A 26,948-nucleotide genomic window follows, 5' to 3' on the forward strand; every position below is an offset into this window, starting at 1 on the left:
TTATTGATGGACCTTTGGCCATTTTACAACATTGATATTACAGTTGTTCTCATATACATGTCCTGGTGTTCAGTTTCTCAAAGGTGGTTATTGGGAGTGGACAGCAAGACTGGGGTAAATGCCTCTTCACCTCATTGGGAAATACAAACCTTCACCAAAGTGCTTGTGCCTGCCAGTATTTACTCTCCCACCAGCTGAGATGAGAGTGCCTTTTGTTCCACATTCTGTCAATACTCCTAAATTTTTGCATCTCTAGTAAATGTGGAATAGTACTTCATTGTAGTTTTAATTTATATTTCCGCAATTACTAATGAAAATTTTTTTATATTATTAAGAGGCCCTTATATGTTTTCTCACATGAAATTCCTGTTGATGGTTCGCATTTGTTTTTTTTTTTTTGCCCATTTTAACATTGAGTCATTTGTATTTTTCTAGATTCACAGTAATTCTTTATATTGTATATCGATATTTTGTATATTAAAATCTTAGCTCTTATATGTTTAATATATATTGTCACCCAGTCATAGGGTTATCATTTCACTTTGAGTTGTCTTTTGATCAATAGATATTTTATTGTCAATGAATTTACCAATATTTTCCTCTATCATGTGCATTTTTAAATTGTTTTTTGTTAATCCTCACCCAAGAGTATTTTTTCCATTGATTTTTAGAGAGTGGAAGTGAAGGAGGGAGGTAAGGAAGGAGGAAGAAAGAAAAGGAGGGAGGGAGGGAGGAAAAGAGAGTGGGAGAAACATCGATGAGAGCGAAATATCCATCAGCTGCCTCCTGCATGTTCTGTACTGTGGATCCAGCCTGCAGCCCCCCTTCCACCATCTTCCCCCACAGCATGTGTCCTGACCTGGAATAGAATTGGTGACCTCTTGGTACATGGGACTATCTGAACCAACTGAACCACACCAGCCGGGCTCTATCTATATTTCTTAAAGAAATTCTTTTCCTCCCAGGATCAGAAAATATTCTATATTTTTTAGCAAATGTTTTAAAGGTTTACTTTTTATATACTTTTTAATCTACATGGAAATGATTATTATTTTTCTTTAATTTGGTGTCTGGAGTAGAATGCATAACCAGTTATCTCACCATCATGTATCGACTAATCTGTTTTCCCCCAAGTGGTATATAATCCAGTTCTGTCATTTATTAAGTGCTTATGTATGTGGTATCTATTTCAGAGTTCTCTGTTATGTTTCATTGCCCTATTTTACCAATATCATATTGATAACCTGGCTTTTCCTTGTTTAGGAGTTGTGTTGGTTATTTTTGGTTTGTGCTCCTTCATACACATTTTATAATCCATTTGTCAAGCATATATATTTATATACCTATATATGTATGGAAAATAGTCTGTTTAATGCTGTTTGAGTGGAGAGAATTGGTAATGTACAAAACACTATCAGTAGACTTGGTTGGTTGGAAAGGAGCACGTGGGTATATGTTACACAGTACATGTGACAGTGATAAAGCTTGATTTTCATAAGGTATCTACTACTTCTTTTTAAAATATATATATATTTTATTGATTTTTTTACAGAGAGGAAGGGAGAGGGATAGAGAGCTAGAAACATCGATGAGAAACATCAACCAGCTGCCTCCTGCACATTCCCTACCAGGGATGTGCCCGCAACCAATGAACATGCCTTTCAATCCGCAGACCTTCGCACTATCCACTGAGCCAAACTGGTTTCGGCTCTACTAAATTCATTTTTCTTGCACCTATTTTTTAAAAAATATATTTTATTGATATTCCACAGAGAGGAGGAAGGGAGAGAGATAAAGAGCCAGAAACGTCAATGAGAGAGAAACATCGAACGCTGCCCCCCGCACACCCCCCACCGGGGATGTGCCTGCAACCAATGCACATGCCCTTGACCGGAATCGAACCCGGGACCCCTCAGTCCGCAGACCGACGCTCTACCACTGAGCCAAACCGGTTTCGGCTGCAGCTGTTTGTTATAACTCTTCTGTAATAAGGGTAATTTCTTTCCTTTTTGCCTTATGAAACGAAGAACATTGTGTTTTTTTCTAGCACCTAACACAATGTTGGGTACCTAGTAGGCTTAATAAATAATTTTTGCTAGCTTAATAATACTTACTAACTCTTTATAGTAACCATACATATATTGAAAAGATAGGAAGTATAAGCATATTTAAATATCTTTCCCATATCTTTCAATATAGGTTTTGGGATATGTATATAATTTTCCTTAGGCACCATTTTTGAACAAAGTAAGGAATGAATGGGTGAGTGAGCACCTGAACAAACAAGCAATAACGTTTCTTCTTTCTTACAGGTGCACAGACTAGGTTTACATTTGAGCTGCCAAATCACAGGTTGCGTTTTACTTCAAAAGTTTCTGCCACAGATATGTCAACTATTCCTCCTTCTGCCAGTCTTAATCTGCCTCCTGTTACTATGTCTGGGAAATACATCATGGAAGAGCATGATAGTTATTCAGATCAGGTGTGGAGTATAGATGAACTGCCTTCGAAACAAGGGTACTTTTTACAGGGAAATTACCTACGTTGTGTGGCAGAAGTAAGTTTACTTTTTAATTTTCTTACTCTTGGTAATTAGAAGCCTTCAAGTTTTAGGTGTATCAAACAAAATATGTAGTGATCCAAACTTTTAAAACAAATTATTAAACCATTTAATTCGACAGAATTCTGTACTGAATCTGGTATGTGTATGTGTGTGCATGTGCATGTTGTGTATGTCCCTTTATAGGTTAACTGAAGCATGTTTTTTTTTTAAATTTATTTTATTTTATTTTTTAAATATATTTTATTGATTTTGTACAGAGAAGAAGGGAGGGAGATAGAGAGTTAGAAACATCGATGAGAGAGAGTCATCGATCAGCTGCCTCTTGCACACCCCCCACTGGGGATATGCCCGCAACCAAGGTACATGCCCTTGACCGGAATCGAACCCGGGTCCCTTCAGTCCCCAAGCCGACGCTCTATCCATTGAGCCAAACCGGTCTCGGCTGAAGCATGTTTTTTTATTAGTTATCTTTGAACTCATTATTTCTTACATTGGGTTTCACATCCATCTCTAATATTTTCAGGGTTCATTTTATTATAATGACATTTATTTATGGTTCCAACAATACAACAGTGGCATTAAAAATAAATATTAATATAGATAAATTTATAATTTTAAAATTATCAAATTACATAATTAAATTATAATTTCCATTCATTTTCAAATGATTTATTGCTATTTGCTACAGTTACTTTTTTTTTTTTTAATTGAGGGAATGGCCTGTAATAGGCCAGCAAAGTATTGGAGAATCTGAATATTTTTAACCCTTCTTCAAAGTATTGATTTCAAATAGCTTGTAGATAATTATCCACAGAGTTTGGGATTACTTATGTGAGCAAAAATAGTATTTAAAACTATGTCAGTCAGTAGTGTCAGCCTAATGTTCTAATTTTGTTTGGCAGGTTGGTTCTTTTGAACATAATCTCACAACTGACCTTCTGAACCACTTGGTATTTGTCCAGAAAGTATTCATGAAGGAAGTTAATGAAGTAATACAAAAAGTCTCTGGTGAGCTAATATGGCACCTTATAGTACATGTAGCAGTAGGTTTTGTTCTCATGGGCTGCATGGCCTGTGGGACTGTGATAGGAGCATTGAGCATGTCCTTTGGATATAATTGTTGAATGACTCCCTAGAAATAAGGTATGTCTTTTCTGGTTTTCCAGCCTACAGGTTCTCTTGCTTATTACTTTCTTGTGAGTAATACATACATTCATGATTTATAAAATTCACAAAGCTCCTTTGTGCTTACTTTAAGAGAGAGAGAGAGAGAGAAAGAGAGGAACTTTTTGTATGTCTATTGACCAAACCAGTCTTACTCATTTAGGAACAAAATTTAGATCAGTATTAAGATTGCCACCTTATTCTACACCCAATGGTGACTATATGGTGGCTACATGGTAAATTGTTTATAACAACCCATACATTTTTGCCATTTCTCAAGAGTAGACTACAATTGAGCTTTTTAATCACAGCTTTACATTTTAATAAGAAATACATATTTGATTGAATTTTAATTCACAAGATGAAGTATTAAGAGGAATTAGGGTAGAAAACAAGTTGACTCTGTATAATAGTTCTTGAGGCTGAATTTTTCAGTATGAATATAATCATGTCAAAATAATAGCTAGACCACATCTATAAATTTAATTCATAATGGGGTAAGGAACTGTGGAGTTAATATAACTAATATAATAGTGTTTATCCTTTCAAAGTGCAAGAAAAGTACCTACTGATCTCACTCATTTATGGATAATAAAGAACATTATAACTTGATGAACAAAAAGATAGAGATTCAGAGGCAAAGAATCATCGAACAGACTGTCAAATTACAGCGGGATGGCTGTGGAGGGTTTGGGAGGGAGGTAAAGAAATTAACCAAAGGACATGTATGCATGCATATAAGCATACCCACTGGAAGCAAGACACTGGTGGAGGCGGAGGTGAGGGCATGTGCCAGGGCGTAGGGGAAGCCAGAGGAAAGTCAATGGGGGGAAAAATGGAGACATATGTACTACTATTTGTAATACTTTAAACCAGGGGTCCTCAAACTTTTTAAAGTGGGGGCCAGATCACGGTCCCTCAGAGAGCTGGAGGGCCGGACTATATGAACTACTAATTCCTACTGTAACACCTCGGCTGCGCTCACTGCCCAAAAAACCTGGCGGGCCGGATCAGACTCCTCTGCGGGCCGCATGTGGCCTGCGGGCCGTAGTTTGAAGACCCCTGCTTTAAACAATATATAACATTATATTAATTTCAGGAATATAACATAATTTGATATTATATACTCTGTGAAATGATTACTATAATTAATCTAGTTACCCTCTATCTTCATACAAAATTATTTTTTTCATGTGATGAGGACTTTTAAGATTTATTCTCTTGGAAACTTTCAAATAAGCAGTACAATATTATTGACTAAAGTTACCATATTGTACATTACATCCCCAGGACTTACTTATTTTATATCTGGAAGTGTATACCATTTACTCTCCTCACCCATTTTGCTCATCCCCCAACTCTCTTCCTCTCTAGCTACAAACCAATCTTTTTTCTGTATTTGTGAGTTGTTGTGGTTGTTGTTGTTTTTTTAGATTCCACTTCTAAGTGATCTATTTGACTTATCTCACTTAGCATAATATCCTCAACATCCTTTCATATTGTTGTAAGTGCAAGAGTTCTTTAAAAAAAACAAAATACAAACCGAGGTCTTTTTATGCTTTTTTGAAAGCCCATAAAAGATTAAATTTTTATCTTAAGCAAACAAAAACTGCTCTTTTATCTGTTTGCTTCTTGGCTTGTTTGATGCAGTTATGGTCCTTAATAGGAAAAAACTTCTATCCCATCTGTATGCTCTCTGGGCTGATTATGAACTAAAGATACAAACAAAAAGGTGGATCATTTTAAATAGGATATTGGAAAAATAAGAATGCAGAGAAGTTCATAAAGGAAAGAGAAGTAGATATAGAAGTTATATATTAATATTAAAATATTAGAACATTATTCCATGAGGGGACCACATTGCATGGGCAACAAATGGTTTATTAATAGGAACTCAACCTCCAAGGTCTCCTGCCCTCATTTAAAAAACTTTACACAATAATCTTTGCTGTCACACTCTTTATTGTTAACGTGTATCACCTTATTTTTCATTTCTTAACCTTTATTTTTTCTTTTGCACATCAAAATATAAACAACAAAGTTCACATTTTTTATTGAAGAAATTAGTCCAGTTTATTTTTTTTGTAAACATGTATACATGCCATAAAATGTATTTGCCTCAAATACATTTTATGGCATGTATAATCACTTTTGGTTTTATTCAGATAATGTTTTAATTTAGTCCTTATAAATGTCCTTAAGAAGTGTCTATGGATTATCACTGGCTTATATACAGTAACCTGCTAAAAACATTGGTTTAATGTTCAGTCAAAAGAAAATAACTTTTATGTATTGTTGTTTTTTTAATGCACAAAATAGAAAAAAAAATTTTTAAAGAAATTATACCAATCTCTCAATTATTTAACCTCTTTTAGGTGGGGAGCAGCCGATTCCTCTCTGGAATGAACACGATGGGACAGCGGATGGAGAGAAGCCTAAGATTTTACTGTATTCCCTCAACTTGCAGTTTAAGGTGACATAGCAATAAGAATGTTACTCTTAGAAGGATTTTTCAAATTAATTAATGCCTGCTTTTTATAGAAAATTCATATGAGACATAAATATGCCAGATGGAGAATAGAAATGAAGTATATCCACTAAAGAAAATGCTTTACAATTGTTTGACTATTATCTAGGACCTATTTCTATTTGCATTTTTTCAGTTTGCACATATTTCTGCATTTTAAAGAGCCTTGGTTATCTTTCCATGCAGAACATTTAGATTAACCTGCAAGAAATATTTTGCACACTTGTCCAATTAACAGTAATACCTTAATAGAAAACTTAATATTTCTAACATATGACATTAATGTTAATAAAAATAAAATTCTTTTTACCAAATACTTAATTATAATGTATTTATAATTGATCCATGAATAGTCTAGATTTTTAATACAAAATACTGAAATGAAATTTAATAGCTAAAAAGAGTCCCTACTAATGAGAAATTAAAGAATGTTGGCTGTTTTATCAGTTTACTAGACATCCTATATGTGTTTTAAAACATTCCATTTTATTTATTGTATCGAACGTTTTCATTGGAGTATATGGACATTGTTGACTTAAGAGTACTTTTTCCTTCTAACATTTAATCTGCTAGGGTATTCAAGTCACAGCTACAACTCCATCAATGAGAGCTGTGAGATTTGAAACTGGATTGATTGAACTAGAACTTTCGAACCGACTTCAAACCAAAGCCTTACCAGGAAGTAGCAGCTATCTGAAACTATTTGGTAAATGCCAAGTAGATTTGAATCTGGCATTAGGACAAATTGTCAAACATCAGGTGAGTGCAGAATGTGCTGACATTAGAACTGTAGCCATTACATTTTGCACATCAATTTTGACTACTTGAAATATCACTATATTTATGAAAATATTTTAAGTTGATAAAATTTATGATTGTAAATTCTAAAGAAAATTTATGAAGGTCTTTACAATTTTACCTTGGTATTTCATTGAGTATTTTGGTGGTATATTGTTATAGTTTAGTGCAAATGCAATCACTTGAAACTTAATCTAGTATCTTCACAAGTATTTGCTTATAATTTCTCTTTATTTTGTTAAACATTGTTTTTATTTCAATGCTTTGCACTAACATTGGTGAGCTCTTAAAATATTATTAGGTTTTTCCCTAACCAGTTTGGCTCAGTGAATAGAGCTGAAATCTGCGGACTGAAGGGTCAAGGAGATGTACCTTGGTTTTGGGCACATCCCCAGTATGGGGTGTGCAGGAGGCAGCTGATAAATGTTTCTCTCTCATCAGTGTTTGTAATTCTCTATCCCTCTCCCTTCCTCTCTGTAAAAAAATCAATGAAATATTTTTTTTAAAAATGTTATTAAGTTTTTCAGTTGTGCTGTAATATTGGCAAGTTTTGCATACCATAATGTTAAACATATATGTTGTAAAACATATATATGGATACACAGCAGTAAGTCAGACTGTATTTTATAAAAATTAATATTGAACTCATAGAGTTTTTGGTGTCTTGTTTTTATTTTGCTAAAAATTATGTAGATTTTTACCTTTTCCCTTCTGTGATTTGAAGAACTGATTAAATGAATATCAGTCACACTTTCAAAATTGAGTTGCCTATATTAAAGAATATGTGGAAGGAATAAATGAACAAAGATTTCTTGTCATTTTTAGGAGAACAGTTAATTTGTTCAAATAAAAACATTTTGAGAGGAGCAAGGATCTCATTATCGTGAAACATTTAATACATTGTTGTTCAGAATATGGACCTCATCCTCGATTTTGAATGAACTTGATGTTTGACTTTCGATTTAGTTCTTAAATACCCATTCATATTTTATATTGGTTTCAGGTGTTTGTGGTATAGCATAAGATATATATTATTGGTGCATGAAGTTGAGAAAAATATACTATAGTTGTTTTGGTGCATAAAACAATTAATGATGTTAAAACTTTTAGTTTCTTTTATTAAAACACTTTCTATTATTTGATTTTATTGAACTTTTAATTTAGGTTTATGAGGAAGCTGGTTCTGATTTTCATCAAGTTGCCTATTTTAAAACCAGAATTGGATTAAGAAATGCCCTCCGAGAAGAAATCAGTGGCTCTTCAGATAGGGAAGCTGTGCTTATTACCTTGAATAGACCAATCGTGTATGCGCAGCCGGTGGCCTTTGACAGAGGTGAGAGTCAGGCAAGACTTTCTTGTTGGATTTAGAATTGTTGGGAATGACATCAGGTAAAAATCAGATTAAAGTTCACGAATGTAAAATCTAAAATGGGAACATCTCAACAGTTTCTTGCTTATTCCCTTCAGTTTTTAAAGTCATTTTACTTGTTAAAATTATTTGCTTTCTGAATGGATTGTAATGCTGAGTTTTTTAGTTTAGGTAACTAATGTACCCATTTGGTTTGGTAATGTCTTTATTTGCTTATACTCTGAACATTGATTGTGTGGTGTTTAGAAGTAGAATCTGAATATGGAAAACAGTATCCTGCCCTCCAGGAACTCACAGCCCTGTGGGAGGAGCTAAGTGGACTCATAGCAGAGTTAGAGATCCATGTTCTAGGGGGTCAGGGAGTCTCTACCTTCACCTGTGCTGCTTAGAGAAGACGCCAATTCTTCAGACTCAACTTGGAGTTAAGAGATCACCAGGGAGACAAGGAAACGAAAGCTTGTCTTATTTGCCTTTGACTCCAGTGGTCTAGATCAGTCCATGGCATATATAGCAGGAACTAAGTAAATATTTTCCAAATGAGAGAGAACCTGAATGAAGGAATATGAGTACAGAGGTCTAAGAAAATACAGCACCAGCTTTCCTGAAAGAAAAAAATGGAAATAAGGATGAGCAGATAGAGTGGACCTAAATAATGCATATTGGGTAAATATGTTGGAACTATGTTTTAAAAGTAACCAAGAACCATTTAGCAAGCTATTTAAGATTTAAATTGGTGATAGGTCTTGGCTGTTGATAAGATTAGTTTGTTAGAAAACTCCTTTTGGTAATGTCATGGATAACATTTTATTTTTCTAGATCCAGTGCCTGTTTTTCATTTCTCATCTTACCAGCTTTCAACAACTCCTTAAAGTACTTTCCATTTCTTGTGTTCCTGACTGACATTTGCTTTTCCTTCTCCTCTGGCCCTATCTTCTTCATCTCCTCTTTAGGCTTCCTCTACGCACTGCATTCAATAAAGGTTTTCCTTAGAATTCATTCTTGCTACACACTCAAATGTCTTTGACCTCTTCTCTAAAGCCCATCTTTTCAATGTATACTCCTAGTATTCTGCATCTCTCCTCCAGGAATTTTTTAACATTAGTAGCAGTAAGTTCTGCAGGGTCAGGGCCTGTGACTACTTTCATTTGTTCTGCCATCCCAGTGTCTGGCTTATAACAGGCATTTCACAAACATTTTGTTGAATGAATGAATGGACCTGGATTGTCTTCTTCCTTCTGCCATTTTTCAATTGTCTGCTTTTTGCTTCTTGGTTAAATGAAATCAAGTTGTCAAGTTGACCATATCATCTTAGATCCTTTTCAATCCTAATGCTACTATTTTCTGGGAGTAATTTTTACTAATTGGTGGAATTTTGCAGCTATTGAGGTTTACTTGCCATATAGCTTTACAGTTTTTTTTAAAGAAATTTTCTTTCTTCCCTGCCTAAATCACCAAAAGCTGTGTTGTTTTGGCTGAACTATAAAGCTGCCTATGATAACTGGAATGAACAACGAATGGCTTTACATAAGGACATTCACATGGCTACAAAGGAAGTAGTAGATATGCTCCCCGGAATCCAACAAACCTCTGCCCAGGCCTTCGGGACACTCTTCCTGCAGCTCACTGTGAATGATCTGGGGATTTGCCTGCCTATCACAAGTGCTGTACAGGTACGGAATTCAAGTTTTCATCTAACACTAAGAACCAGGCAACTCTACTCACCATTTCTACGTATACAGAGTATCACAATGGATTTCTTAGGAGAGCAGTTTATAACTTGAGTTTAGTAAACAGCAAGTAATATTGAAGTTCATCAACCATTATTCATTCATCTACAGTGTACTAAAGGCGAATCTCATGAGATTTGAATACTCTGATGTGCCTCAGTGTAGTGATGAGATTGATACCCATCTAATAACTTTTAATTTTGACCTTGACTTATAAGCAACAAGAATTTTTGGGGCTAATTCTCAGGAACACACATTTGTATGCACATGTGCATGAGAGAGAAAAGGTTATGAAACCCTGTCAGACGAAGAGGCTGCAATTAAACAAATACAGAGGCCTTTATTTTACTGTTATAGTTTATCTTAAATAATCTGTAACCAGTTGTTGAATGAATTTATCTTTTAGTAAACTCTAAATTGCCCTAGTTGGTTTGGCTCAGTGGATAGAGCATCGGTCTGTGGACTGAAGGGTCCCAGGTACAATTCTGGTCAAGGGCACATGCTGCGTTGTGGGCTCAATCTCCAGTAAGAGTCATGCAGGAGGCAGCTAATCAACAATTCTCTCTCATCATTGATGTTTCTATCGCTCTCTACCTCCCTTCCTCTCTGAAATCAATAAAAATATATTAAAAACAAAACAGAAACTCTTGGTTGAGAATTGACACTGTGGGTTATGTTTGTGTCTCAGAAGTTGATTGGTAACTTTTAATCATGTGATGTATGGACTCAGGAGGGCTCCACACCAAGGGCAGTGGTCAGAATGCCAAGAACAAACTTTTCCCACACGAAAATAGAAGCTTGAAATGGAAAAGCAAATAATTAATCTTTTGCAAATTTAGTTTAAAACAAAAAGCACATGGAAATGAATTTCACTTGAGTAATCTGATTTCTAAAGTAGGCATCTTTCTAAGCTACTTTCCAGTGAAGCTTTCTGGGTTTCCCCCTTTATGGATTTTTGTTTCCAGGAATCTTACGAGCATTTCCAAATTTAAAAGTTGTCACCTTTTGTTTTGTTTCCTCTTTAATATATTTTGCAGTCCAATCACAGCGGAGACCTAGACACTGGCTCTGCCTTGGTGCTGACTATTGAAAGTACTCTCATCACTGCTTGCTCTTCCGAGTCTCTGGTTAGTAAAGGGCATTTCAAAAACTTCTGCATCCGTTTTGCTGACGGCTTTGAAACATCGTGGGATGACTGGAAGCCAGAAATTCGTGGGGATCTAGTAATGAATGCCTGTGAGTGTCTTTTATTTTCTGTACTAGAGGCCCAGTGCACAAATTTGTTCACGGGTGGGGTTCAACCGGCTGGCCTGGCCCCAATTGGCAGATCGGGGCTGGGCCTATCCGGAGGAGGAGACGGTGGGAGGTTGGCCGGCAGGCCCACCCCGACCAGGGCTCTGATCAGGGCTGGACCAGCTGGAGAGAGGCGCTGCGGGCAATTGGCCAGGAGGCCCCTCTCCTAATTGGGGTGGGGGGACCAATTGGGGGAAAGGCCAGCCCTGGGGAGGGGCTCTGGATGGTGGGCTGGCTAGCCCAGCCACTGATTGGTATAAGGGGGGCTGATTGGTGACGGAGCTGTCTGTGTGGAGGGGCTGTTGCCGATAGGGTGATAGGGGACCATCGGGGATGGTGATGGCCTGGGGGAGGGGCTGCAGGAGATTGACTGGCCAGCCCCACCTCCTTTTGAGGTAGGGGTGTGTGTTCAGAAGCTGGTGATTCTGTTCATATGTAGGTGATACTCTTTGGGTGAAAAATTGCAATGCAATATTTTATCAAAAATGTAATTTCGTTGCTCATTTTGGTGTGCTCTTGTGCAGGTGTGGTTCCTGATGGCACCTATGAGGTGTGTTCCCGAACTACAGGACAGGCAGCTGCTGGTAGGTTCACATTTGGAATTACTTTTACTACATGTGTCAGGGAGAATCCTGCCTTTATCTATATGTACTTTCAGCCTTTATGTTAATAGTGAGAGTATCTTTTAACTAAACTTACTCTGGTCAGGGGGACACTTTGGAGAAAGAGGGAGCAGAAATCCTGGGAAACCAGATAGGGGGTAATTACAGAAGGAATTAGCTGTCTTAACTATGATGATAGCCTGTGTAAATTTTTATTATTTTGCTTGGTACAAATTAGAGTAAGCTAAAGGGAGATATCTGTTGAAGGGCTCTTAACTGTTGAGAGGGAGGGAGCTGTTGAGGTCAGTACATTTCTTTCCCTCCTTACTATTCCTCTTGTTCTCCTCAAACCTAACCTCAGTGCTCATCCTGAGTAATTGTCCTAGAGCACATGTGTCAAACACAAGGCCCGCAGGCCAAATCCAGCCCGCCAGGCCTTGCAATGTGGCCCGCACCGCGCTGTCATCACTGCACTCCGCTGTCAGTTTATGACATTGTCAGTTTATGACTGTTCAGTAAACCATTCTGCCCGCGATTTAGGCTGGATTTTAGATTTTGTCCCCTTCTCTGATTGAGTTCGACACCCCTACCCTAGAGAGTAACAGGCGATGGGCCTAGAGAATAACAGAGGTCTGACAGGACAGGGCATTTCCAGAGTAAAGTTAGAAAGAAAGGTGATGACTGAGGTTAACATCCATGTGGAGAGAAAGGTCACACTAAAGTAAAGTATTTATTAGGGCTGTTGTTTATAAGTGTCAACAAGCCACTAAAGCTAACTTAACCCAAAGGGGGACCAATAGCAAGATATTGCAGACCACAGTTAAACGTGGGACTGGCTGTCTGGGTGAAGAGAAGGAGCCAGATCAATTGAGGGACGCTGGGAACAAGATCCTTGTCAGCAGGACTCCCGCTCTCATCTTCATCATGTCTTCTCCACATCTTTTCCACGTGTGCTTTGTTTTCTCACTGAGGACCCTTCTGACGTGGTGGGAAGCAAGGCTGCTGGCAGCTCAGGAGCGAGGGCCCTAATCAACAGGGAAGGACCGATCTCACTAATCTGGGGGAGGGTTCTTATTTTTCCAACACTGCCCCTCACCCAGTCTGATCATCTAATTAATACTGGCTAGTGAGGGAGGGCCATGCCAGTTCTTACTGTAGTGTGTGAATCCACAGTCCCCAGGAGCCGTTGCTGCACCAAGGAGACATGTGCACACTGGACGGTTGGGTACTCGGTGCCATGGGCCGTGTTCTGACGGACATTGGTGTTCCATAGGCCATCATCCACTTTATTCCTGAAATATTTAAGTAGCTACACTCAAGACTGCCCAGAAATGTCACTTGTGTATTCCCACAGAGAGCAGTAGTGCCGGGACCTGGACACTGAATGTGCTGTGGAAAATGTGTGGCATTGATGTGCATATGGACCCGAACATTGGCAAAAGGCTGAACGCTCTGGGCAACACTCTGACCACACTGACTGGGGAGGAGGTCATAGACGACATGGCTGATCTGAACTCCATGAACATCGGTGACCTGTCAGATGAGGATGAAGTGGACACTATGTCTCCTACTGTCCACACTGTATGTACACTCACTGCGGGATGTTTCCCAACTGGCTCTTAGCATGAGATGGGCTATTACTAACTCAGTGTTACTTATTATATTGTGATTTCTAATTGTGCAAGAAGGAAGGGACTGGTGGTTTCTGTGTCTACATTTCAAAACATTGTTTTTAATGACATAGTAATGTCTTTTAATTGATTCCTTGTTCCATAATAATGTCTATCAACTAACTTGTGCCTTAACCGACAGGTGACATACTAACATTGAAAGTGCAATGGATCTGTAGGGACAGAATGTAAATCAGTGATTTCTTCAAGCTGGGAGCCTCAGGGGGCTCCTGAGGGGACTGGGAGAGACTGCTGATGGTTACAAGGTTCATATGGGGAATAGTGAAAATATTCTGATAGATTGTGGTGATGAGCATAACTTTGCAAATATACTAAATACCACTGAATTGTACAATTGAAATGGGTGTATTTTATGCATTGTAGCAAAATAAAGATGTTCAAAAAAATGAAGCTCAGAAGCAAAGTATATATATGCACACAAAATATATACAATTAGAAATATGTATTTCCATCTCTCCTATATATTTTATAGTATCAAATTATTTGATAGTTAAAAAGAAAGTCTCTGCTTTCATTCTGGTATTCATTAAAATATTTTTAAACTATCTTTTAACCATTGTATTATGAAATACTTTTGTTCTTAGAAAGACATTTTTTAAAAATTAATGTTACTGTTTATTGTTTAGAGTTCAGATGGAAGTTCAGTAAGTGGAGATGGCCACAAGCTCACCTTTGGGCAGCGACTTGTAAACCACCTGCTAGGCCTGACGCCCCCACACCAGCGCTATTCTGTTCCTGCAGAGTATTTGTGTGAACCAGAGCTGGGGGGCTCCCCACAGTCAGGCCAGGCCCATGTGAAAGTGTACAGAGCTCACTCATGGGGAAATGTAGGTGGTAACTAAATAGATTTCTGTGAAAACAAAGGGATATCAATCACTGGAGAATTCCAATCATCATACTTAATGTAGATGCCTTTGATTCTTGCATGCTTCTTTGATTTGTGTCATAGTGTAGATTTGCTGTGTGACCACAGGGTGATACTAACATTTGTGCTTTGATTTTTTCAGGAAGCTGTAGAATATCGAAGACAAGGAGCATCTGGTAGCCAGCCAGGAGATCTGAGAGGCAGAAAAATGATGAAGCGAATAGTGGATATCAGAGAACTGAATGAACAAGCCAAAGTCATAGATGATCTTAAGTATGTATCATGCTTTTTCACTTAATACAGGCCTCCCTAATGATGGAATCGTCAAATTTTAAATGTGGGGAGAAATTGTGTGGACCAGTACAACTCTTTTAGTTTATAAATGAGATGAACAAGGCCAGAGCAGTGTGGCAGTTAGCCTGAGATCCTGCATTCATTAGTGATCAAGTTAGGCTTGAAGTCCTTGTCTGGTACTCATCATGGGTCCTCATTTCTGAGCAGTTTATGACTGACTTCATATCACACATATCTATCTCTACATGTACATGTACACTTGAACGTATCTTCACATGACTATATAAATATATGCATTAGCATTTCAGAAATACACATTTTTGAAAGGGGAAACAAATAAAGCATTTAACATGTTATCTCAGTTTAATCTCCACTGCATTTCTTGAGGTTAGATGGTATTATCTAAACTTTCTAGTTGAGAAAGCAGGCTAGGGGGAGATAAGAATTAGAATTTGAATTTATGTGGTCTGAACTCAAAAGTGCATGCTCATTTTGCCTGCCTACTCTAGTGTTTCTCTAGGCCTGAAGTGGGTATGGGGTAAGTCAAGAGTAGGAAGTTCATGTAGTAATTTATTTTCTGTAGCTGTGGCCTGCTGGATGGTACTAATAATTCTTCTGTAAGACTTTTCTTCTTGGAAACTTGGAAATTTTTTGTTTTCCCAGAGGTGATATTCATGCCTCATTTTTTCTAATCTTTGTACACCCGTAACTGGGTGGTTGTTTTTTGCATTGAAGGACTTTACAAAAATACAAAAATATATGCATTTTTGTACAGTGAAAGATATTACCTATGCCAGTTAGTTATTATACAGTGATTCACATTTTCCTGTTTGACTCACATTATAGCTTGAGTTTTGTTCTCGGGGGTCGGAGGGGAGGGGAAGAGAGGGGAAAAATGACTTGAAACAAATACATACTTCCTCCCTAAAATCTTACTTGAGGCTTAAATTATAGGTAGAATTTTACATACAGGCATTCTTTTGCAGAGTAGATCTACAACTTTTGTAAGATGGTCAAAGAAACTCTTGATACAGAAATGAGTAAGATCATTGCCTAACACGTTGGGTGAACTTTGTTGTAGTTTGCCTGGTATGAGTGTTAACTTCATGGGGGATTTTCGCGTGTTCATACATAATCTTTGATATGCTGAAAAGTGAAAGAATGAAAAATGAGCACGTGAAAATCATCTTACTTTGTAACTTCTTTGCATTCATTGCAATATTTATTTTGCATCTAGAAAATTAGGTGCAAGTGAAGGAACCATAAACCAAGAAATTCAACGTTACCAACAATTAGAATCTGTTGCTGTGAATGACATTCGAAGAGATGTTCGTAAAAAGTTACGGAGGTCCAGTATGCGAGTGAGTCAGAATTTACCAAGAATTTTATTAAAGTAGACATTTTCTTTTTAATTTAGGAAACTTTCTGATGAGATTTTTGTTGTTCTCTTTCTTCCTCCATTGCTGGTTTGTACACCCCCAACTACTCAGTAGGAGGCACTGTTTATAGCACTTTATGTTTATCAACCCATTAAATCCTTACAACCACCCGATGAGGAGCTTGTAGCATTTTCTCCATTTTAAAGATGTGGAAACTGAGTTAGAGAGAGGTGAAGTAATTGACCAAGGTTATACACCAGCAATCCCAGTGGAGCAAGAATCAAACCCAGCAGTGGGACTCTACAGTCTATCTTTAGTCACCATATTCTGTCTTTCATGAAGTAAACTTTCTCTTTAGTCTCCAATTCAAATGTGAAGTCTTTGAGATGGCCACATCTCATTCCCTACAGCTGACTTTATCATTTGCTTGTATAGTTGCCCTTATTAGGGTTTGAGTTGCTTAAAGAACAAGTTATTTGTCTTTGAATTCACTACTAAAATTTTCTGGGATTTAGTTCAATTATTGAATAATTGAAACAAATATATAGGTATACTGTACACATATAATAGGAAATAATTCTAAAACTTATTCAAAAGGTTGCTTTGGGTCAAGTTGGTCTGATTAATGGAAAAATTTACTTCTTAAAAAAAGGTAAGTGGGTTCTTAACCATTTTTTTTTTTAATGAATAGCAGAACCCTCCTTTTTCTTTTTCTTTTTTTTCTTTACCAGAATAAGGTTTTGGATGGCACCCCACTACATACAAAGAGATTAAATCAGAGCTGCTGGGGGAAAGGCACAAAGATCTATTGTTTATTGGCTTGAACTTTCTTCCCTTGATCAACCCCAGGGTCCCAGGCAACCTAGTTTGAATACTGTTCTAAATTATTGATTTAAATTAAAGATAAAATCCAATTTGAGTTATATTCATCACTGGTTTCTATGACTAATAAATAGGTCGTGATAACCTATAATGCATAATTCTGTATTCAAAATTTTTGCTGCTATGTACCTAATAATCATACAATATAATTAAAATAATGCTTGTGTAGTATTTATAAGGTAGCTTATACTTGTTAATTGAAAATAAATCTAGGTAAAGAGGATTAGGGAAATGAATGAAACGTGTGTGAACATCTGTCTCCTTTGGCATTTCCCCCTCACTTCCCTGCGAGTCCTCTTGCTTTGCACATTGTTGTGTAGGAATCCTTTTCATATCTAGCCCCTGTCACTCATTGGGAGAAGAGGGATTTGGAGACCAGGAGATTGTTCAAATCACCACTTCGTTTCCTTTTCCATAGTGCAGAATCTTGTCACAAGAGCTCTTGAGTGGTACTTGAGATGAATGGTGTTTTTTTCCTCTTTCCTTGTAATCCTCATTTCCTTTTTTTATTTCCTTTTTAATTGTTTCCTTCCTTCTCATTCTGTTTTTGTATCCTTCATCCCCTTTCCCAATCATTTTCTTTTTTCTCTCAGGCCAGTTGGGGCTTATATTTCCTAGCTCTCCTAGTGGAATTGAGGACAAAAATAGCTGCCTCATGCTCTGCTTTGATTCATTTACATTGTTAAGTGACATTTAAAGTCACTTGTCATTGACCTGGGGATACAGCTAACTGGTTTATAGTAGTTTATAGTCACCCTTTTTTCTCTCCCATTTCATTAGGCTGCTTCCCTGAAGGATAAGTGGGGGCTGGGTTACAAACCGAGTTACAACCGATCGAAGAGCATTTCGGCTTCTGGAAGACCACCTCTTAAGCGAATGGAAAGGACAAGGTAATGTCTATTCCAGCCAACAAACCAAGTAATAACTTCTGACTCTTTCGCCAAGGTCCATTACTTATCTACTGTGTTCTAATTGTGGGAATTACAAAATTATGATAGCAAAACTGGACATAATTAGTCAAATACCAGTAATACCGGATACTGTCAAGCTAAGAAGTTTATTTAAGGAATTTCCCAATCACATTTGTGCCATAACCTCAGTGTGCTTTCCAGGAATGAAGTACATTGCTTTTTAGACAAGTGTACGTGTAAACTTACAGACTACCCAAAGAAGTGAAAATGTGCCTATTAGTTGCTGCTGCTCTGTTTGTCATTTTTAGAAAATGTTTTGAGTTTATACACATTTGGCATAGAAAGAATTGAAATTTTTACATATTGAAGAAAAATACTGTTTTACTAGTAAATGAGTACTATAAAGTAAAAATTTTAAATTCTTTTCTATATGGTTTACTTTTAGAAAATCTGTGTCAACAAAACATAGACTTTTTTTTTTTTTATGGGATACTAAAGATTAAGAAATGCAATACCAAAAGTTGAATCCTTGGGTAAGGTAAATATTTAGAAATATTTTGTTAATCAGACTTTTATAAAATCCAGGTTTTTTTTTGTTGTTGTTGTTGTTTTAAACAGAATGTTAATGTTTTATAACTTTTTTATTTCACTCACAGTTCTCGAGTAGGAGAGACTGAGGAGCTTCCGGAAATCCGTGTGGATGCAGCATCTCCTGGGCCCAGAGTAACATTCAATATCCAAGACACAGTAAGAGAGTCATTGCTGGTTAGATACACAGTGCTGATAGTTACAAAACTATAGTAGCCATCCAGTTTTAAAATGCTAATTCCTACCTGTGACTGTTGAAGTGACTGTACATTACCAAACAGCTGGGCACTGCCCAGTATAGTGTTTTGCATGTAGAATAAAGATCCCAATTCCTTGCTCTTAGGTCGAAATGTTGAATAGTTTTTTTTCAATGGCAAATCCATACTAAACTAGGTCTTATAAACAAATGTAAGTGGAATGTTTACACTTTATGTATTTTATTATTTAAGTGTATATATAGAGAGAAAGCAGAAACCAGAAATGAAAAAGTCAGCTTCAAAGTAATATTCTAATTTTATAGCATATTAAAAATGTTTGTTTTGTTTTTTGTGTATTTGTTTATTTTTAAACCATTGTTTTTTATTTCGTGTGAGTTTTTATACATCTCTCATTATTTTAAGTTGAAAAAAACAGTATGGGGAAGCACACCGCAGTCCAGCCCTCCCGGGGAAGGGTATTTTCAGGTACTTCTTAAGAACAACATAAATTCTGCTTTAAATGAATTAACCACCTGAAAATCTGCTTTCAAAATCCCTACCTCTCATTCCATACTAAACTCGGATCTCAGAAATATTTTACATAAAGGTTTAAGATTGTTTAAGTTAATAAGTTCTTGCATAAGTATATTTTAGTTTTATACTTTATAGTTTAACATTAATTATTTAATTTTCAAAATTAAAAGGCTAAATCAACTCAACCAAATTGTAAACTCCAAAAAATGCAATTTTATTACAGTTATTTGCAAATCCCCAAGTGAATCTCCTTTTCCCACATTCAACTACAAAATGAATATTTTCTTTAAAAAATATACTTAACTATTTCTAACTAAAATCAAATTTATTTCAGAAAAACAAATTAATGAATGTTACTTCTTTTGAGTCATTGGTATAAAAAATGTATACAAGCAATCTAGAAAATTATTCTTATGCTCAAAACAGTATGGAAAATGTATGACATAGGCATAATTCATAAGTCAAATTAACATTTTTATGAGCCAGCTATTTTACCTAAATATGTCATAAAAATAAAATTGAATTAAAAAAATGTGCCTACATACCAGTTATATGAACCTTTGTTTAGAAATTTCCGTCAAATTAACTTTAAAAAGCTTGCACTTAGCCCACATATTTTGTTTCCCTTTCCTGACCTTTTATACTAGAGTCTCTATATATATCCCATAGTTCCACTGAATTTAGTTAAACTGAATTTTGTTTTAGAACCACTGGATTGTAATACAGTGAGCTTGGTAAACATGTCCTTTTTCTAAAAACGATCTTGGAAATAAATCATTTATAGTGAATTGAATGGAATCTACTAATTAAGTTGATATTTTTTTTCCTGCCCAACATTTTAAAATGGATATAATTGACATATGATATATTAGCTGTAGGTATACAGTCTAATGATTTAATATATGTATAAATTGGGAAACGATTGAGTCTTAAACACATTAATATTTGAATTGATTCAAGTCCTATTTTTAAAAAGTAGTGTATGCTGTTTATAACAAACTAGAGGCCTGATGCACGAAATTCGTGCAAAGGGCTTGGCCCTTGTAGCCTTGGTGGCTTGCCTTGGCCCTCACAGCTTTGGCTTTGTTCAGAAGTACATCTGGAAGGTCGTTTGGCTGTCTGGTCTAACTGGCATACTATACTTCTATTATTATAGATAGTATATACAATTATAAATTACAAAATAGGTCATTAGACATGGTTAAATAGAAAATAAATATAAAACAAAGGGAAATTTATCCATATATATTTTTAACTATAGTTTTAAAAAATTTTTAAGTATTTTCTGATAAAATCTGAATTTATATATTTACTCAATAACATGTATATTGTAAAAAGTGAACAAAAGCTGAATTCTGCAAATGTTTAGAATTGTGAAATAGGTAATTTGAATTTCTCTAGGTATCTAATATAGTAGCAGCAATAAATTGCTTCTCTTGCACATTATACTTGATAGAGGCTTATCAATTCTCAAAAGATAGTCAAGCATCTCTCCAAATTGGGAATCGAAGTAGGTCATAGGAGGTTTTGCTGTTTCTTTGACCTACTTAAATGCAGTGGCCACAGAGTGCAGTCTAAAGTTAGTGACAGGGTATCTAGTCATCATAATATATAATAGCAATCTTAAGTTTAACTGATAAATGTGTTCATTTCTGAAGCTATTTGTTTTTTATCAACCATTTGGGCTTCATTTGTAAAGGACGTACTGAGCAAAATTCCCTTCAAGGGATTTAACTAAATGAGGATGCATCTCTGCCATCTCTACTGCCTTCTTGCCCTCTGATTATGGCTGATCATTGCTTCCTTGTCTCCACAGCATGTTTAACTTTTGCTTCGTACTAATTAATATGATGATATACGTTTATCTGAGTGAAGTTTCACTCTGGCGTTTAATATGTCAGTGGTGTGACTTTCTGTGGTTTGATCTTCCGCTTCCTTCCTGCTGCACCATTTCATAAGATCATAAATCTGACCTTTCTTTCCATTCAGAGTGAGGAAATTGGACTCTTGAGACTATTTTTAAATAACTTAAACATATGTCTTTTTCTTTTTAATCAAGAAGAAATTTGAAATGTGAACCTGATTCATGTTTCCTTCTTTTACAATCAGTTTCCAGAGGAGACAGAACTGGACCTTTTGTCAGTCGCCATCGATGGTCCCTCCCATTACTCATCTGCCAGCGAAGGGTCTCATTCCGTGTTCAGTTCTCCCAAAGCTCCAGGTGTTACTTTCCAATCTGAAGACAGTCGACGGGATGATAGTTTGTCTTCCACGAGCGAAGATTCCGAGAAGGATGAAAAGGACGAAGAGCATGAGAGGGAAAGGTTTTATATTTACAGGAAACCCTCGTGAGTAGCCTTTTTGTTTTAAGATCCTTGGGTAGCATTTCTGAGTTTAGGACTGAGCTTAAAGCATTATATATAACTGTTTACTTTCACAGAAAAACATATTAATGTGCCTAATGGAGTTCAGACTAAGGGACATGGCCATGTTTACTAATGTAATTTAGCTCTATATGGCATTTTTTTCTTTTCCTATACTTCTGCCTTCTGATAAAAATCAGAGAAGATTTGCCGGGACCGGTTTGGCTCAATGGATAGAGCGTCTGCTTGGGGACTGAAGGGCCCCGGGTTCGATTCCGGTCAAGGGCATGTACTTTGGTTGCGGGCATATCCCCAGTAGGGGGTGTGCAAGAGGCAGCTGATCGATGACTCTCTCTCATTGATGTTTCTAACTCTCTATATCTCTCCCTTAAAATCCTCTCTGTATAAGAATCAATAAAATATATTTAAAAAAAAAATCAGAGAAGATTTGGAAAATTCTATCTCCTCCCAAATGTAGAGTGTGATGTACTCACTCATATTCTGCCTCCTCCACACCAGTGATCATGCCTGTCCCCTAGGACCCCAGCACACAACCGGGCACATAGTAATAGCTCTCAGAACATAATTGTTGAATAAAATGTGACTCTGATGCACTTAAGAAAAACTTCAGTTAGTATGAGCAAGTTGAGTATTTTGTGTGAATTTATAAATTTAATATAATTTATATGCAGTCTGTTGTTCACATTGCATTTGAAGAGTAATTTCTTAAAAACTCTTCCTACTTCACTGCAGTGTGATGACCAGTTGTTCTTTTTGCAGACATATGTCTCGTAAAAAAGCCACAGGCTTTGCTGCTGTTCACCAACTGTTCACAGAGCGCTGGCCCACAACTCCTGTCAATCGGAGCCTCAATGGCACAGCTACTGAGAGAAATATCGACTTTGAACTTGACATACGGGTTGAAATTGATAGTGGAAAATGTGTGCTTCACCCAACCACCCTCCTACAAGAACATGATGATATAAGCTTGAGGAGGTAAGAAACCGGTCAGGTGAGGGTACATGCAATTTCATTTGTTAGAAATACTATTTATCCCATATAATAAAAGCCCAGCAACCGAACGGCAGAACGACTGGTTGACCAGTCGCTATGACACACACTGACCACCAGGGGGCAGACGCTCAATGCAGGAGCTGCCTCCTGGTGGTCAGTGCACTCCCACAGTGGAAGCATTGCTCAGCTGACTGGGATGAGCAGCTGCAGGAGGCCCACAGCTGCTTGGCTGACCAAAATGAGTGGCACTCACACAGTGGGCTGAATACTGCATGCCACGCCTCCCACCTGTGCATGAATCCCATGCACCGAGCCTCTAGTATAGTATAAACAAACTATCCACCCCCACATTTCAAAGTGCAGATTGAAAGAGATTTAATCATACAATGTTTGAGCGGTTATTTGTATAGTATACTATTTCTTTAGTCAAGTGTATAACATTATTTGGCAACTAGATATGGATGTCTGATTTAGACTCTAGAAAGTTGTTTAGTCTCCTTTAAACAAGTTTGAATTTCTTGGTTGGTCTCTGTCCTTGTATTGGGCATGCTTGTACTTTAGAGAGCAGTGAAGTGCTCAGGAAAGTTTGGTTATTGAGAGTTTTGATGAATTCATAAAGATGTAAGAAAGACTGGATTAGTTGCATGAAGGGCCTCTGTGTGCTGGGATGCTGTCCAGGGTATAACTGCAGCTTTACCATTAGTGTCCATCGATGAGTAAAATGGTACTGTAAATAGGCTTGATGTTAGATTATTTTTTCTTTGAATTTTTTTTTCCTTTTTTTTCCTAATCTGAGAATTATAAGAAGATAATAAAGATTGTGTGGGTGGGTGGGTGGGAAGGCAGATAGCACCAGAGGGTGGATGCTGACAGTCCTTGAAGGTGGGAGAAGGATGGTGGATTCATTATACCATCTGTTCACTTTTCTTATGTTTGAAATGTTCCATAATAAGAGGTCTTTAAATGGTCTGTTTGTCTAAGGAGGCTTTTATAAAATTACAAGATACAAAGTTAAGTTCTTACAAAGGTAGTAGTGATGATAAAAGGTAACTATTTATTTATTTTGGGTTGAACTACAATAACTTGCTGGTATTCCACTGGTTTTACCTCTGTAAAGGACGATTTCATTTGGTTCAGCCTTCTGTGTTCATGTGACAGTCACAAACTTAGGTGAGAATAAAGGTAACGGTGCTGTGTATTAGGGATCATAGAGCAGAAACATCACTGTGCAAGGCATTAGCTGCTGTAGCTAGAGACACTGAACAGCTTTACTTTCTCAGCTTCATTAATGAGGGATGATATTCCATTTACTGTATAAATAACTGTTTGTTTTTAAACAAAAGGAAAGGAGAGAAATGTCATTTTTTTAAAAAAGATAAATATTTTTTGTTTATAGAAGTTATGATAGAAGTTCCAGGAGTTTAGATCAAGATTCTCCTTCAAAAAAGAAGTTTCAAACTAACTATGCTTCTACCACCCATTTAATGACTGGCAAGAAAGTCCCATCATCGCTGCAGACAAAGACGAGTGACTTGGAAACCACAGTCTTTTACATCCCTGGAGTCGATGTAAAGGTACAAACCTCATGTCTAGGATGTGGGAGGAGGTATTAGTATCTGTGGTTATTTTATATCAGACATGCACTGCCTTCATCAGTTATATGAAGCTGAGCTTTTCCAAGGTTTTTCTGTAGCCTATGAATATCTGAAGTGGAGGCTGTCACTTCCTTTAGACAGATTTCCTCACAAAAGTTGGGCAGAAAGAAGTTAATTTTATTTTCCATACATTGATATTCATAACATGTTTGCTAAGCCTTGCCTAGTGCAACTTTATTAAACATTATTTTTTAGATTCTAGAATCACAGAACCCTAGAATGTTAAGCTAGAAATAACTTAAAATATTATCTGGGGTGGACTTTTTAGTTTTGAAAATGTAAGAAAGCTAAAAACATGTGAGGGTCACAGAGCTAACTTAAAAACACGGGACCTGGGTCTTCTGACTCCTGGGCCCAAGTTCATTCTACATATTTTCCTGCATTTCTTGGTTTTTCTGATCTGCAAAATTTTAACTTTTTTTTTTTTTTTTTAATACAGTTGCATTACAACTCCAAGACGCTAAAGACTGAATCACCTAATGCCTCCAGAGGGTCTTCCCTGCCAAGAACTCTCTCTAAAGAGTCCAAGCTGTATGGTATGAAAGATAGTGCCGCCTCTCCTCCTCCTTTACCTTGCACTATCCAGAGCAAGACTAACACCTTACTTCCTCCCCAGCCCCCACCTATTCCCTCAGGTATTGAAGGAAAATTCACTCGACTTTTACTTTTTTTCATAGCTTAATGTTTAGTTGTCACCTACTTGCTCTATTGAGACTTTCAAATTCACATGTTTAAGAAAAGAGGAAATAGACTTAATAATGATTGTACAAAATTCATAGATGGAATTGTAAGCCAACTACTTTGGGCTGTTTTTCAAATGGTTATTACCTTAAAATATCCATTGTTAAAATAAACTTAATATACCAAATACTTGATTTTTTTAGATCTGTGCATATTTAGAAAAAGTTGTATGTAGGTCCAGTTTGGGAGCTGATGATCTGGATGGAAACATCAGATTTACACAAGATTGAGTATACTGGGCTTGACCACATTATTATCTATTATTGCATAACACATTACCCAAACTTGGTGGCTTCTAGTCTCAAACATGGTTTCTGTGGATTACAGATTCAGTTTGGCCTGGTGGATCTTTACAAAGTTGTGGTCAAGAATGACAGCAACTTTGAATGCTTGCCTGGGTCTTGGGGCATCTGCTTCCATAATGTCCCACTGCACATGGTAGGCACACTGTGCCTTAGTCTCCCTGCTGGGCTCCTGGTGTGTTCTCCTGGCAGGGCAGCTGGTGTCCTTTGAAAGCAGCAATCCCAAAGAGAACATGGCTGAAGCACCTCCATCTTTTATGGTTTAGCCTCAGAAGTCATGTATCCTTCCTCCCACAATGTCTATTGATCCTGCAGCTCAGCTCTGCTCAGTGAGGGAGGGTACCACACAGGGGCAAGAGTACCAGGGGGCCAGGACCATTGGAAGCTATTCTGGAATCTGGGTATCACACCACATGAATACCACCTTTCCTGAATAGAATTTCCAAAATGGGGAATGTCAGGCTGGATAGTAATTATTTGAAACAGTTTCATTTGGGAGATGGAACTTGATAATATAAATCTTCTACAGTAGCTAGTAATCATGATAATAATGCAGTCGTTTTCTACCATTTTCAGTTGACAAGGCACACCTATGTCCACTATGTGCAGGAGAGAGATGATTATTCCCATTTGATAAATAAGGAAAGTTAAGGCTTACAGAAGTTGAATTTCTTTCCTAGGTTTACAAAACTATATATGTTGGAGTTGGAAACCAAAGCCAGAGTTAGCGAAGTCTGAGATAGTTGTTACACTCATTCTACTGATGTGGAAATATTTAGTTAGGTAGAAGGAAGGAGATGGCAGCCCATGTAGGGAAGCATTTTAAATACATGCAAGCTGAGGACAGCAAGAACATAGGGAAGCCTGAAAATAATGACTTTTTCTTCACTTGCCACAAATATTTTCCTTCAGAGTTCTCTGTATCTTCTTTAATGGATAAAATAATGTTAATGAGAAATTCAGCGAAGTATAAACTTCAAACCAAAATTTGTAAGCTAGAGCAAGTAGGAATAACTTGTGTTACCTACATCATTAGTCATCTTTGTATTCCAGTGTTAATATATCATTCCTATCAACCTACTCTCTTTATTACATTCTTGTACAGTTTTATGTATAAAGTGCTTCACCTGATTAAATAGTCATATAGTTCTAATGTCTCACAAAATTATCATATTGTTTTATTAAATTCACCTCACATTTGTCAATATTCTAGCCAAAGGAAAAGGAAGTGGAGGAATCAAAACAGCCAAGTTATATGCCTGGGTAGCACTTCAGTCACTGCCAGAGGAAATGGTGATCAGTCCCTGCCTGTTAGACTTTCTAGAAAAGGCTCTGGAAACCATCCCAATCACACCAATTGAGAGGAATTATACAAGTGAGTATCCTCCTTAGGGATGTACTTTTCCAACATATACGCTTTGGTGTCCTAGTACTTAGAAGATTTCATAATGACATTATATGTTATTATATAATATATTCAGTGATAATA

At 36.9% G+C, this 26,948-nt stretch overlaps 1 protein-coding gene across 7 annotated transcripts in view; it reads left to right on the forward strand.

Annotated features, from left to right (window-relative positions):
- The window catches only part of BLTP1 (bridge-like lipid transfer protein family member 1), a 143,020-nt gene that overhangs the window by 95,994 nt on the left and 20,078 nt on the right, over window positions 1-26,948 (forward strand). For 3 of the 7 annotated variants that reach the window (XM_084886518.1, XM_084886520.1, XM_084886519.1), the window contains 19 exons: window positions 2,313-2,557; window positions 3,466-3,571; window positions 6,103-6,200; window positions 6,828-7,013; window positions 8,217-8,385; window positions 9,880-10,091; window positions 11,186-11,384; window positions 11,966-12,025; window positions 13,398-13,624; window positions 14,742-14,872; window positions 16,131-16,254; window positions 17,935-18,044; window positions 18,722-18,812; window positions 19,274-19,336; window positions 21,494-21,732; window positions 22,528-22,743; window positions 24,158-24,335; window positions 24,856-25,051; window positions 26,673-26,834. In XM_084886518.1, the coding sequence (XP_084742644.1) occupies window positions 2,313-2,557; window positions 3,466-3,571; window positions 6,103-6,200; window positions 6,828-7,013; window positions 8,217-8,385; window positions 9,880-10,091; window positions 11,186-11,384; window positions 11,966-12,025; window positions 13,398-13,624; window positions 14,742-14,872; window positions 16,131-16,254; window positions 17,935-18,044; window positions 18,722-18,812; window positions 19,274-19,336; window positions 21,494-21,732; window positions 22,528-22,743; window positions 24,158-24,335; window positions 24,856-25,051; window positions 26,673-26,834 (3,012 nt within the window). Of the gene's footprint in view, window positions 1-2,312; window positions 2,558-3,465; window positions 3,572-6,102; window positions 6,201-6,827; window positions 7,014-8,216; window positions 8,386-9,879; window positions 10,092-11,185; window positions 11,385-11,965; window positions 12,026-13,397; window positions 13,625-14,360; window positions 14,562-14,741; window positions 14,873-16,130; window positions 16,255-17,934; window positions 18,045-18,721; window positions 18,813-19,273; window positions 19,337-21,493; window positions 21,733-22,527; window positions 22,744-24,157; window positions 24,336-24,855; window positions 25,052-26,672; window positions 26,835-26,948 lie in introns of all 7 variants that reach the window. The other 4 variants (XM_084886524.1, XM_084886522.1, XM_084886521.1 and 1 more) reach the window with 4 other exon arrangements.

Source organism: Pipistrellus hanaki, assembly GCF_964339955.1.
Source record: "Pipistrellus hanaki genome assembly, chromosome: 5".
NCBI classification, from domain to species: Eukaryota; Metazoa; Chordata; class Mammalia; order Chiroptera; family Vespertilionidae; genus Pipistrellus; species Pipistrellus hanaki.